The sequence below is a fragment of the Physella acuta genome, unplaced genomic scaffold (assembly GCF_028476545.2).
Source record: "Physella acuta isolate Inbredline_101_S28 unplaced genomic scaffold, ASM2847654v3 ptg000565l, whole genome shotgun sequence".
Lineage (NCBI taxonomy): Eukaryota > Metazoa > Mollusca > Gastropoda > Physidae > Physella > Physella acuta.
This window is the reverse complement of record NW_026732084.1, coordinates 405,001-417,982: the sequence shown is the minus strand read 5'-3', so window position 1 is coordinate 417,982 and position 12,982 is coordinate 405,001. Positions and strand designations below refer to the sequence as shown.

Here is a 12,982-nt window from a genome sequence, read left to right as displayed (position 1 = left end):
ACCTATATTTTCTCAGTCTACTTGGTTGTTTTGTTGAATCATGATGTTGCTGAGGCAAAAACACTTAAAATTGTGTTAACTTCTGACAGTGTTTCTGTAGAGAGGAAGAGATGCTTAGAAGAAACTCTGCCAACCACTAGTGGCAATGTCTAAACTCTTACACATGCATGTAAAATTATGTACCCAAAAAAGTATTTATTTTAATACTTATCTAATCCATTTTATAGTAGAAAAATTGACACGCTTTTGTGCTTTATATATATATATATATATGACACTAATACATTGAGATACGAGTTGATTTCGTACTGTAATACTAGCCGTCCCGGCCAGGCCCTGCACTGGCATCTCTGAAAAACGTATCTGTAAAGGACCATAACTTGTGAGTTTAGTAATCAGCATATAACAGGCATTACCCATCCTAACCACAACCAACCAAAACGCACAAAAATCGCAAACATAACACAAAGACAAATACAAACACAAACACAAAAACAAACGCAAAGACAAACCCAACCATAAACACAAATAAAACACAAACACTAACGCAAACAAAAAATCCAAACGTAAACACAACCACAACCAAACAAACCCAAAACGCACCAAAAAAAAACAATGCAAACATAACACAAACACAAATACAAACGAAAAAGCAAACACAACCACAAACACAAAGAAAACACAAAGGCAAAGAAAAAAGCAAACGAAAACAAATCCAAACGCAAACACAACCACAAATGCAAACTCAAACACAAAGAAAACACAATCGCAAATATTGTTTAATAATATAATGAAGGATAATGCTAAGAATAGCACGTGCAAGATTAACGGTAAAGAAACCAGGCTTGGGAAATGTAAGTTTCATTTGAAGAGCAGCATTATTTTAGACTGGCTGCATACCCGTATTTCACCACGGTGAATTACAGCTAGGTTGATGACATTTCATGTACAAGTATTATATCAAACGAGCCGACCCGCGGCATATCATACGCCGCTATTTAGTTGTTTTTTCTACTTTTCAGTTATTCACAATTTGTGAATTCGACACTACCAACGCTGCCACTAAAAAAATATTTCTTTAAAACACTAAAAGTAGCTCGTTAAGGATGATAACCCCCTCCCCCCCCCCCCCCCCTCCGTTAAAGTAAACTCTACTTAGGTACCCCCCCCCCCCTACGTTTAAAATCGTTTCAAACTAAATTATCTGCCCCTAATAGTCGTCACTAAACCCGGCTCTGTTTGTAAATATTTAGAGTGAACCACAGCTCACCAGACCATGTAGGGGTGGGGGTGGTAGGGAGCGCGTTTACAGCTTGTTTTCTAGCGTCTCCCAGAAGAGAATTATATATATAGATTTGTAGTTCTGTATAAACTTTACAGCTATTTCCGATAACCAGAAGTAGAACTTATTCTACTTTAAGTTTTTCAAAAGCCTATAACTTGAGTACTGTTTCAGATAGATAAATGAAATTTCACATGTAAGTAAAGGATCTAATTCTCTGTCTTCTGTCAAATTTTGAATAATTTCCGTTGACAGGAAGTAGTAGTATGAATTTATAAAGTACTAACAATATTCCGCACTATTATACACATATTGTTTGTCATTCAATCGGTATGCAATTCTTTTTACTATAAGATTTTATCTACTTTAAAAAGTTAAAGTAATTTAAAATGGATTAAAAATCATGTCTATTTCCCGAGTTGCCATCCCCCGTAGTGTTATATAAGAATATTCAAGAAAGTTTAGGGGAGATCCCTCCTGGTTTATTTATTTATGAAATCTATCAAAATTAGCTGTCAACCACTTTGTTCATCTAAGTTTTGTGTTTTCCTTATCCTTATTTGAACTGGGTTTTTTTTTCTTGTCCCTTAATGTTTAAGTAAACTCTTGTTTTATACATAATTATTCTATCTATCTATCTATCTATATATATATATATATATATAGTGGAGGAAGAGAGTGCAGAAAGTGGTGCTTTTACTTTGGAACCTTCTCATTCTGGGCGTTCTTCAATAAGCAGTGAACCAAATGAGGAAAACAGTAGTCTTAAAAGACAAAGAGATAAGGAAAAAAAAGGAAGTCTATTTAAAGGATTTTTAAGGTGACTGTAAAAATCAAAAAAATTTTATAATGGTGCAAAAAATTGTTTTAATGAGGAATCAACCTTCTATTTAATGGCACAAATAAAGGGTATTATTAATGTATACTTTTGTTATTAGTTTAGGCTTTTAGTATTAGCATTTTATAAAAGATCTTTTGTTTCTTTAATATTTAAATGGCACTTTAAATTTTGGTTTCAGAAGAATATAAATATATTTTTTAACTTCATTGTGAAACCGTACAAATTTTAGCTGCCTGTAGAAATAGAGTTGATATTGAAACTTAATTCTCAACACATTTTTTAAATGCTAGATCATGTTTGCTTTTTGTCAGGTTTGGCAAGGGTCGCAAATCAAATGAAGAAGCTATTCGTCGTTCACGATCAGAAGAAAGATCTGGCACTAGAGCATTGGAAATATCAGATTTTAAATCAGATAGACCTTCAAAAGATCGTTGGATTGCACACAATATTGATAATGAGAGGATTACTGACCTTACATTTGTTACTAATGTGAATCTCCAACAAAGAGATAACACAACTGGTATAGAAGAAAAAAGAAGGTAAAACACTTTATAATGTTTACTAAGTGAATAACTGAGAATTTACTTATTCTATCAGTATAAAATCTGATTCACTAAATCACCCTTCTTCAGAGGTGTCAGTATATAAATGAAACAACCTATTTAAAATATGTTTTGCTAGATTTTCAGTGGCCTAAGCCTGTTCCAAAGGATAAAAAAAAAAATTTCATCATCTTGAGTCAGTGGTACCATTGAAAACAAATGGATTTATCTTAGTAGCTTTATATGTTTTATACAGACAGTTATTACATTAACTGCACTAAATCATTTGAACAATGCTCTCACCATGTAAACCCCAACCCAATTCCACTCTTTCTGCACAAACTTCAAATCACTCCCCTGTTACAGTATCACTTACCTACGAAATGAAATAACACATTATTCCTTATAATTTTGCGGTTTTGCAATTAGTAGTAAGTTGAAGTAGGCGTCTATTAATAAAAGATAATTATTATCACTAGATTTAATGCGATTTTTTGAAAGCTTGTTTAACAATGACATTGTTTAAAAATTAAAATTCATTTTAATATTCCTAATATCATTCCATGTTTTGTTTTCAATCGTTATCTTTGAGATTATTTTCCTTTAGCATTTTTTGCTTGATTTGTTTTATATTCTTGCAGCATTTTAAATTAGCATTGAAAAAATCTAACAATTAAAAGAAATGAAAAAAAAATTGAATGTAAAAGATAATAAAATTTTAAGACATATTTGTATCATAAACACTATAACATTCTAAACTGAGGGTTACTCAATATATTAAGATAGTTGATATTAATATTTATGGATAGGATATGTCTGATGAAATTTGTCAATTACAAATTGATAATAAATGACATCAAAGTAAATATATTTTTTAAGCTAAAAATTAAAATGGACAATCTTGTAAAATGTGTACTCTAAAATCACATTTAAAATAGACTTGGTAGTAAACTTTTTAGGGGTTGTCCATAAATGATGTCAAACTCAGTAAGGGGAGGGGGGGGGGAATCCGTAATTTTATCATGATGACGGGGGAGGAGGGGGGATTGAGATAGTGTGATGTCACACTTTTGCATTGTAAAAATGTTAGATGTTGAATTTTAGTTGTTATTATTCGTTTTACAAAACATTTTTAATAAATTCTGATAAAAATTGATTAAAATACCCCAAATTGGTCACTTAGTCAATGTTTTGGAGAAAAAAATCATTTTTTAAAAATGCAAATACTATTATGAGTGATGATGATTTACAGGGGGGGGGGGGGGGGGGGGGGGAGATAAAATAAAAAACAAATTATGGATGAGCCCTTTTGGTTATAATTAATTTGTGTATTCAGGATTGAAATGAAATATAAAAGCTTCCTAGATGGTCAAGGTAGACAACAGTTTACTCCTACTGCTGATTCTATTCACAGTCTTCATGCAGATATTGGATTGGCTTCATCACCTACTCAATATCAGCCCTACATATATCATCAATGGCCCCAGGTTGAAAACTCAGATCCAAGAAATATCCATCCTGCTGCTTCTTTACAAGCACATAGAGCTATTAATCAAGAATATAAAGGTAATGTTGATTAAACACTTAAGAACATCGAGAAAAATCCCTGTGGGCTGCCAGGTATGTCAGACAGTAAGAAAAAACGGGATCCGGACAAAAGGCCGACACGGACAAAAGGCCGAAAGCTAAAAGGCCGACATCCAAAAGGCCGACAAGACAAAAGGCCGACAAGTTTTATAAAACACAGACTACAATTACAGACATGTTTAATTTTTATTGAAAGTCAGTTATAATGATAAAGTTATATTTCAAAATAGAAATAAAATAAGGCTTAGTATGATAAATTGTATGCTATGCCACGTAGAAATTCAAGTCTAGATCTGCTTTCCCTTTATGTAATTGGGGTGGGGTTTTTTTTTTTTTTTGATGGCTCACCAAGCAATATTACCCCATCTACTTCCACTCTTCCTTGTTCTTGTTTTAGTTTTTATAACAAACAAAAGACTCCATGTTGATCTTTTCGGGCGATTACCTGCCACCTTCTGTGCCACCCCTCAACTGTGTTTTGGGTCCTTGGAGTCCCATTTTAGATCATTGTCATGGTTTTTTTTTTTTCATTCTTTTTGCAAAATATGGTGGTAACTGTTCATCTTATGTACACCCCTGTCATCCCGAGTCGCATGGACCCCATTGTAACCATACACGGATCGCAACTAGAATTGTCTCTTGGCATTCCGCCTTTTGCATGTGGGCGATAATGCTGGCGGCTTTTGACTTGGTTCTTTGATGGTTGTCTCACTTTGTTGACATAGAAGGAGCTATGAAAATACGAGTGACCGTATTTCTCAATATATAGGTGTTGATCCTTTGTGTTTAAGACACTCCCGTCGTCTTCAGTCGCTAGACCCGATGGTTCACCTTAGAAGGATAGCATTAACTGGCATAGACTCTTCACTTGAACTTTTCGACTTATTGTATGCCCTTTTTCGATGGTTGTCTAGATATGAGTTATGCAGTAACACGTTTTGCGATACAAGTATTTTTATATTGTCTGCCTTATGGTTTGTCGGCCTTATGGTCTGTCTGCCTTATGTCCTGTCGGCTGTCAGCCTTTTGTCCTACACCCAGAAAAAATGCAGCTTTTCGTCTGTGACGTCAAAATATAACAGCGCTTTTTAAAATAAATTTTCTATAATAAAAAGGGCTTAGTACCATTAAAAAGTAAATTTTAAACCACCTAATTTTTACAGTTGATATTACACAATATATCTCATTTATCTATTGAAAACTATCAGAGAGTGGATTTTCCAACGGCAGTTACGCATTTTGACACACACACACACACACACACCCCACCCCCATTCAACTACCGGGACTTTTTGGACCATTCAACATATTTCTTTACAAATACCTGTAAAATGTGCAAAATTGAATAGCATGTAGTGGGGTACCAAATTTAAAAAATGCATACAATGTTAAATATTCTAAATGTAAAAAAACTAAGCAAGTGGAAAATTATTATGTGATTATGTCATCGTATAAATTTTTATTAGCATTTTCAGAAAGATGGTCCTTTTTTCTGTTAAAACACTTTAATTGTTTATCATTTCTGAGCATGGTCAAAAAATGCAAAGCTTGACAAAACATATTATAATGATCACTAAAATCATTCTAGGCCTGGTTGTAAAATTGGGCATTTTTTTGTTAACAATGCACCACCAAGGTTTTTCTAAATCGACAATTTAACGTGTAAGTGTATTCTTTAAGTCTTTTGTCAATAATAATAATTTTAACTAGATCTAGGCGATATGTTATGTTAATGTCCTCCAACACTCACCTGGATAGAAGGGGGGGGGATAAGCGAGATCTTTATTACAGTTGTAACAATATGCATATATATTAATGATCAGTGCACAAATGCTGATGTATTTGCACTTTGCAGTCAGCTTGGAACTAAACCCTTACTAGAGCCTTTTTAAAAGAATATATGTCCATGAAAAAACCTTGTTACGTCCTCTCAATTATGTCGACCAATAAGATACTAAAAAATAAGCAAGTGTATTTTGGTGCAGACCTACTATTTCATGATAATTGTAGAACAAGCTATGTAGAAATATATATTAATAAAATATAGGCCCACCAACTGAGGCATTCTATTAAAAACATTTCTTTCTAAAATATTTTCTTTCTAACCTCGAACCTCACAGGAATAAGAAATAAATAAATCGTTAAATCTAATGTCAAAATAATAACAATTAGTTACACCCATTGGCGTTTATAGGGTTTTTCCACTGCGTACGATCTGTATTGGAAGAAAAACATTTTATTTCGACTGAAGGGGTTTCTGACCCACAACTTTTAAAAATAGTGTCCATCAAGGTGTCAACCAACTTTGCCTCCGTAAGAAAGTAAAATCAAGCCAAAAATTATTTTAAATTAAATTATATCCTAATTTAACCTATTCCATTGCTTAAAAACAAAGATTTATATCAAATATTTAAGGACTTCAATAGTTTAAGAAAGAAATACAAGTGTTTTTAATGCTTGTTTTTCTTTTTAACTAATTGATTTGGTTTGGCCTACTTTCCTCAGAAAGCTTAAATTTCATTTATCGGTAGATATAGATAAATTTATTTTATACTCAAATTAGAAAAACTGTCAAGCATATCCTTTTGAAAATTGATAATAGTGTTGGAACCTAATATAAATAGCATTTGTATCATTTTTCAGAAAAAAACTCTTATTATGATAGCTCTGCACCAAGTAAAGAAGTACAATCCACTTCTGATTTGTCCCGTGCTGAATATATTCAAAAATTACGCTCTTTATATCAACAACGACATCGCCAACGACAGGGTGTATATCCACTAGATGACACCGAAGAACATTACGAAAAGCAGATACAGGAATTAGAACATACTGTAAGCAATTGTTTTGGTATATGTTTAGCATTTTAAACATAAGCATAGTACATTATTACTTTTGATAACTTCTATTTTTCTCTAGTGGAGTACTGAGAGCTCATTTGATGAAGGCACACATAATTCCACTATGCCATTTAGTAGTAGGTAAGTACTTCATTGATAAAAAAGAATACAGGCAGTTAAAGTTAATTTGCTCTAATCACTTTTTTGCAATAATTGTCATCTGGTTAAAAATATTTAGAGTTAAATAATGATTTATCACTTGATCAGAAGTGGCAGAGTTCAATCAGTTCTGTGGATAACTGGCATAGGTGAGAAAGTGAAGACATGAATAATTCTAGTGGCCTTTCAATCCTTTCATGTATCAAAGCTTAAAAAATCTACTTCATCTGACAATTAATGATCTGAATTAATAGCATTCCTGTTTCTTATAAGTCACATTAAAAATTTAACAATTAAATACATTTTGCTTTTTCAGACCTGCAAGCGCAAGGGAAATATCTAAAAAACATACATCTCTTGTGAATGTGAACAACAGCAGCTCTATGTACTCCAATAGTCTTCCAAAATTTAGCCAGCAGTATGGCAACAACAGCACTTATGTTGGGAATACTCATTCTGGAAACAATAACCACTCACCATACCATTTTACAATGAAAACATCTCAGAGCTCTCACATCAAATATCCACCGCAGCATTCATATAAAGCTTTTGAGAACTCCTCAACATCAAACTTTGAAGAATATGTTAGAACAGATGGGCAGTTTTTTTACAGACCAAGATATAATCATCAGATTCACACAGGGATTTCAAAGAATTATAATAGTCATTCTACTCAATATTCTCATAAAAAAAGTTTACCTTATTCTGAGTCGGGATCTGCAAAAGTTTAAAGTGTTATATAACCTATCAGAATGTTTACTTTCCATTCTACTTGTTTATTAAAACAATTTGTATATAACTCTTCCTATCTCACCTTGTATTGTTAGTTGCTTTGAGCAAAACTGGTTTTAGCAATAGGTGTTTTTGTGAAATATGAAATTATCAATTGCAATATTTTCCCGTACCACAGTATAGTATATCGTATATGGTAAATTTCCATCTATATGTATATAAATGATTAAATTAAAATATTTTAAAAGCCAATATTCAGTCGCCTAAGTTGGCTTAAATGTCTATATAATAATTTTTGCACGCTTGACAATGAAAATTAAAAAGTCCTTTGAGTTACAGAAATGTAAAACTTGTCTTGTCTTGTAGAAATATACTGTAGACTAGATGTTTATTAAATAAAGAATATCCTTTGCCTATGTATGTGCAAAATGTACCTCAATTCCAGTAAAATTAAATGCAAACTGTTAAAACAGTTTGTCTTAGAAGACAGTTATTAAGTTTCTAAAAAAGAAATCAAAGATAAGAGAAAAAATTTGTTTAAAAAACAGCTGTTTTTTGTTTGTTTTTTTTCCCCAAATTTTGTAAAGTTTAACCTGTGTTCTGAGAAATGTAATGATGCTCTTTGTGGTAAATGTTTGCTGTACTACTTGTGTAAAGAAGCTTCTACTAAAATAAACACAGTAGAATAAAAAAAATGTTCCTCTCAGAACTTAAATTCTTATGCTAGTGTTAGCAATTCTTGTTGATGAATAGCATTTAATGTGGTGCTACTTTTGTGATTTAAAATAAAATAACACCACTGTATTAAACTTTTATTTAAAAGAAAAAATAACATTATTTATGTTACAGTATGTAAGCTGTTTTCCTTATTATACAGACCTATCTTTGTACATTTTTAAAAATAATTTTAGCTTGTCATTATTACCTAACTATATAAGTTGGAAATTGTTAGTTTTATAAAATCATTTAAATTAGCTCTTCCCTCTTATAAAAAAAAGCTTCATTACTTATCTGTTTAATTTTTTTTAATGAATATTCTCTCACATTATAAAACAGCTGATATTTTTGTAGACAAATAACAAATAATTTCCAGTGGTTTATGAGATTTTAATTATCTTTTGCCATATATATATATATATGATATTTATTTTATATAATATATATATATATATATATATATATAATATATATATATATATATATATATATATATATATATATATATATATATATATATATATATATATATATATATATATATATATATATATATTCATATAATTTTTTATATCCACACAATGGTTGTGAAGATAAAATATTTTAAAATTATAAAGTGAAGTTGCAATGAAAATAATTTTGAAGTACAAGTAGAATATAATTTTTAAAGACAAAAAGTAAGGCTTTTTGGGTAATTTTTCAACAGACGATGACAGTAAATAAAGCACATAATCTGATACTAATAGAAAAACTTTTGGCTGTGATTTCCTGTTTGGAGTCTATTTTGATTAAATTATGTTAAAGTAGTAAATATCTAAAAACATTTATTTTGATTTATTTATAAACTTTTTTGGCATGCTTTGTATAGAATTGAATAAGCATGAACGTGCATGTAAATTTTGTAAATTATTGCCTACATTACTTACATGCTCAGTAAAGGTATGAATTAATTCTGTTAATAGAATGCAATTTTTAACTTTGTTAAATTTGTCTGATAAAGTTATTATAATAATTTTAACAAGTTGACGTAGGTCTTGACCTATTTAGTCATAATAGTCCCATTTAAAAAGATATTCTTGATAGCGCAAATACCATTTTTAACAATAAAATTTCCATTTTTAATCAACTTATTAGTTGGACTTGTTGTTTAAATCCTCCAACATAAACTCAATTAAGAATGCAGAAGAAAAATCAACATACCAATGTAGTTTTTCATTTATTTATTTAAAATGAATCATTAACTGATAATACAAAATTAATTTTATTTTTCATCAATTAAAGCTATGTAGATCCAATCTTCATCCTCTACTGCTGGTACTCTAAGGGTGAATGTGTATAATAGTAACCTTAGTGTAAGTTTCTATATAGGACAGCAGCTACTTTGGATTTAGACAGTTACATCGATCCACAAGTTGTAGGATTTGTACTTAAAAAGTAAAGTTTCCATTATGAACCAGACTGTCAATGGAGCAAGTGAGGTAGAGTTCACGTTTCTGTTACCTTTACTTTCCCTTATCAGAGCTGGGTGAACTACTGAATGTTCTACTGACTTGAACCCGGATTCTAACTTGAGATTAGCAGTCTAGCCACTAGGCCATGCAGTCCCATATCCCAAAATATAGCTAGATTTGGAGGAAAATGTTTGGTTCTATCATTTTCGTGAACAAAAGTTGCTCCTGTTTAATATGTTAACCATCTGTTTTAGTTTTGCATTTTATTTATTTTTTGTGCAAAATGTTCAAAAAAAATTGAGCATTTTAACAAATAATTGATGCAAATTTAAAAATTTGTAATTTATTTGTTGTATATTTAGATCATTACTTTGGTGATAATAATATAAAAATTTGTAATAAAGTAAGCCTTACAGTTTATTTGGAATGTTAAGTTATTCACAGTACTTGTTTCTTATAACATGAAGAAGATTGAAGATAAATGTAAAAAGGTTGATGTTCTTTTTTTTTTAAGAAATCAGCTTTAAGAAAGTCTTCTGGAAAGTGTAAGATTTTATGCAAATACTTTTTATTAGTTATTTTTTTCAGTGCACAAAAATCATGAAAAATACAATTATCCTTGTTAGTTTAACTTACTTTGCTACTATCTTTCTGAAAAGAAATGTATCATCTAAGAGTTTTTAATCATTTGGCATGATCACCATCTCAGCTATTAAATTCCTGAATTGTCTTTAAAAAATGCCAATTATAGTTTCTAAATGAATATGTAACAATTAGACATTGAAACAAAAAAAAAAGTTTGGACGAAAAATCTCTGGTTAATTAATTGGTGTCAGGATCTAAAATAGCATTTGGCAAAAGTATTTATATTTTAAAATTTTGGAAAACTACATGGTATTGAAAAGTAATAATAAATTTTCCAAAGAATTAATTTCTCCGTAAACATTAATTTAGAACACAGACAGTAATGTATGCAACGTCATATTTGATATTTAACTAAAACAGTTGGATTTTGTTAATTGATATCAGTTTGTTCATATATATATTTAAATATATATATACTAGCGTACTCGTCCCGCGGGAATAGAAGAAAGTCCGACGTAATACCAATCCTATATTCGTGACCTTGTTTTCTAAAAGTGAGTTATTTAAATGTAAACAATACCTGCGCTTGGATCATAAATATCTGGACACAGGTTTACCTACACTACAGCATGAAAACCTTGAGTGTACATTAATCACTCACCGAAACAATATGGTAGAACACACTTCGGTGACCGCCCATGTGTCAGAGACGTAGCGGGGCGCTCTCAGGAGCCCCCCTCCCCCATTACACTACCGCATAGGCGCGGCGTACCTCCCTTGACTCCTTAAAACTAACAGGCGCCATCGTGCCAAATAGCATCCTGTTAACAATGATGCAGATTGCGTCATTCGCTAAAGTGACACAAATGAACAGGATTTGTTATTTAAAACGTGAAAAATTATTTGACGTGTTTTAAACATCAGTGTGGCTGATGCAATATGTTAGCGTTACTAATGATCTATTCTTAGATGCTCGATCTCAATTTGTGATTGGATTATCTAAAAATAGATGCTAATTGCATCATTCGCAAAGTGGCGAAACTGGATTTTTTTTACGGACAAAAAGAAACATCCCAGTTAATAATCTAACCTTGGTTAATTTTTTCTGATTATTAAAATAAAACGTATTACATGGCCTTCAGCGGCCCATGTGAGCAAACCAAAATCGACTTTTATTTTTATATACCGTATATAGAGAAAAATCGCACCCTCCCGTGGCGCCGCCCTCGCAAAATTAAAAATTATTTTTTACAGAACCTTTTGCCTGAGTGTTTTAATGAACTCACCAAAGTTTGATGGTGATCGGAAGAATGGTGTCAGACCAAAATCGACTTTTATTTTTATATAGAGAAAAAACAAATCGCACCCTGCCGGGGCGCCACTACTGCTAATAAAAGACAGACACACACACACTGCTTTATATATATATATATATATATATATATATATATATATATATATATATATATATATAAAATTGTAGTTGCTGTTTACACAAGACCAATAAAATCAAAGAAATTACTAAAAACCTTATTAATGTTTAAGAAATTTAATCAAACCAGATTGTTGCAAATAATACTGCAAGTTAATTATAAGCCTTCTTTAGTTCATCTACTTTGGCAACATATTCTTTCATGGCATCATCCTTTGATTTACCTGTAGACAAAAAATATGATGAAATAATGATATAATAATGATAATAATAATAAACCAGAGTAAACAAAATAATTAAGACAAAATCCTTCCACCCTGATAAGACATAATGCTTGTGTTACTAACATTGTTAGTATATATATACAGGGGTGCCACTTTTCCGGGTGGGGGGGGGGGGTGTAGGCTGAGGTGTGACGTCATTTTAGAGGGCGGGGTCTGGCTTTTTGTGACAGATATGTGACCGAGGGGAGGTGGGAGGTAAAAATCTTCAAAAAAGCGTGACATCATTTATGGATGACCCCATTGGTGGTTGATTGGGAAAACAGGGTTTTAGGTTTTTGTTGTGGCTGTTAATAATTAAAGCCTTGAATAGCTACAGTAAGTCAACCCTGTATTTTAATACAGTGACAATCTTATTAGGGGTCTGCATATAGTGCGCTTATTATTCAATAACAAGACATAGCGGTTAGCAATTGGCTGACTACACACTTTAAATCACGCTAGGAAGTTCTCAAAAATTAAATACAGTAATGTTATAAAAGCTGGCTGGGAGGGGGGGGGGGGGGGGGGGGGAGTTCTACAATAGCACATTA

General features: G+C 31.6%; 2 protein-coding genes across 7 annotated transcripts in view; one reads left to right on the top strand and one right to left on the bottom strand.

Moving 5' to 3' along the window:
- Positions 1 to 9,132, top strand: part of LOC131946603 (partitioning defective 3 homolog) — a 78,819-nt gene extending 69,687 nt beyond the window's left edge. For 3 of the 4 annotated variants that reach the window (XM_059307498.1, XM_059307496.1, XM_059307495.1), the window contains 6 exons: positions 1,949 to 2,102; positions 2,435 to 2,662; positions 4,002 to 4,231; positions 6,896 to 7,086; positions 7,172 to 7,233; positions 7,568 to 9,132. In XM_059307498.1, coding sequence (XP_059163481.1) covers positions 1,949 to 2,102; positions 2,435 to 2,662; positions 4,002 to 4,231; positions 6,896 to 7,086; positions 7,172 to 7,233; positions 7,568 to 7,982 — 1,280 coding nt within the window. In that variant the 3' untranslated portion in view covers positions 7,983 to 9,132. The remainder of the gene's footprint in view (positions 1 to 1,948; positions 2,103 to 2,434; positions 2,663 to 4,001; positions 4,232 to 6,895; positions 7,087 to 7,171; positions 7,234 to 7,567) is intronic. The other variant, XM_059307497.1, reaches the window with a different exon arrangement.
- Positions 9,133 to 12,266: 3,134 nt separating this feature from the next.
- Positions 12,267 to 12,982, bottom strand: part of LOC131946598 (acyl-CoA-binding protein) — a 14,978-nt gene continuing 14,262 nt past the window's right edge. For all 3 annotated transcript variants that reach the window (XM_059307480.1, XM_059307481.1, XM_059307479.1), the window contains one exon: positions 12,267 to 12,392. In XM_059307480.1, the coding sequence (XP_059163463.1) occupies positions 12,322 to 12,392 (71 nt within the window). In that variant the 3' untranslated portion in view covers positions 12,267 to 12,321. The remainder of the gene's footprint in view (positions 12,393 to 12,982) is intronic.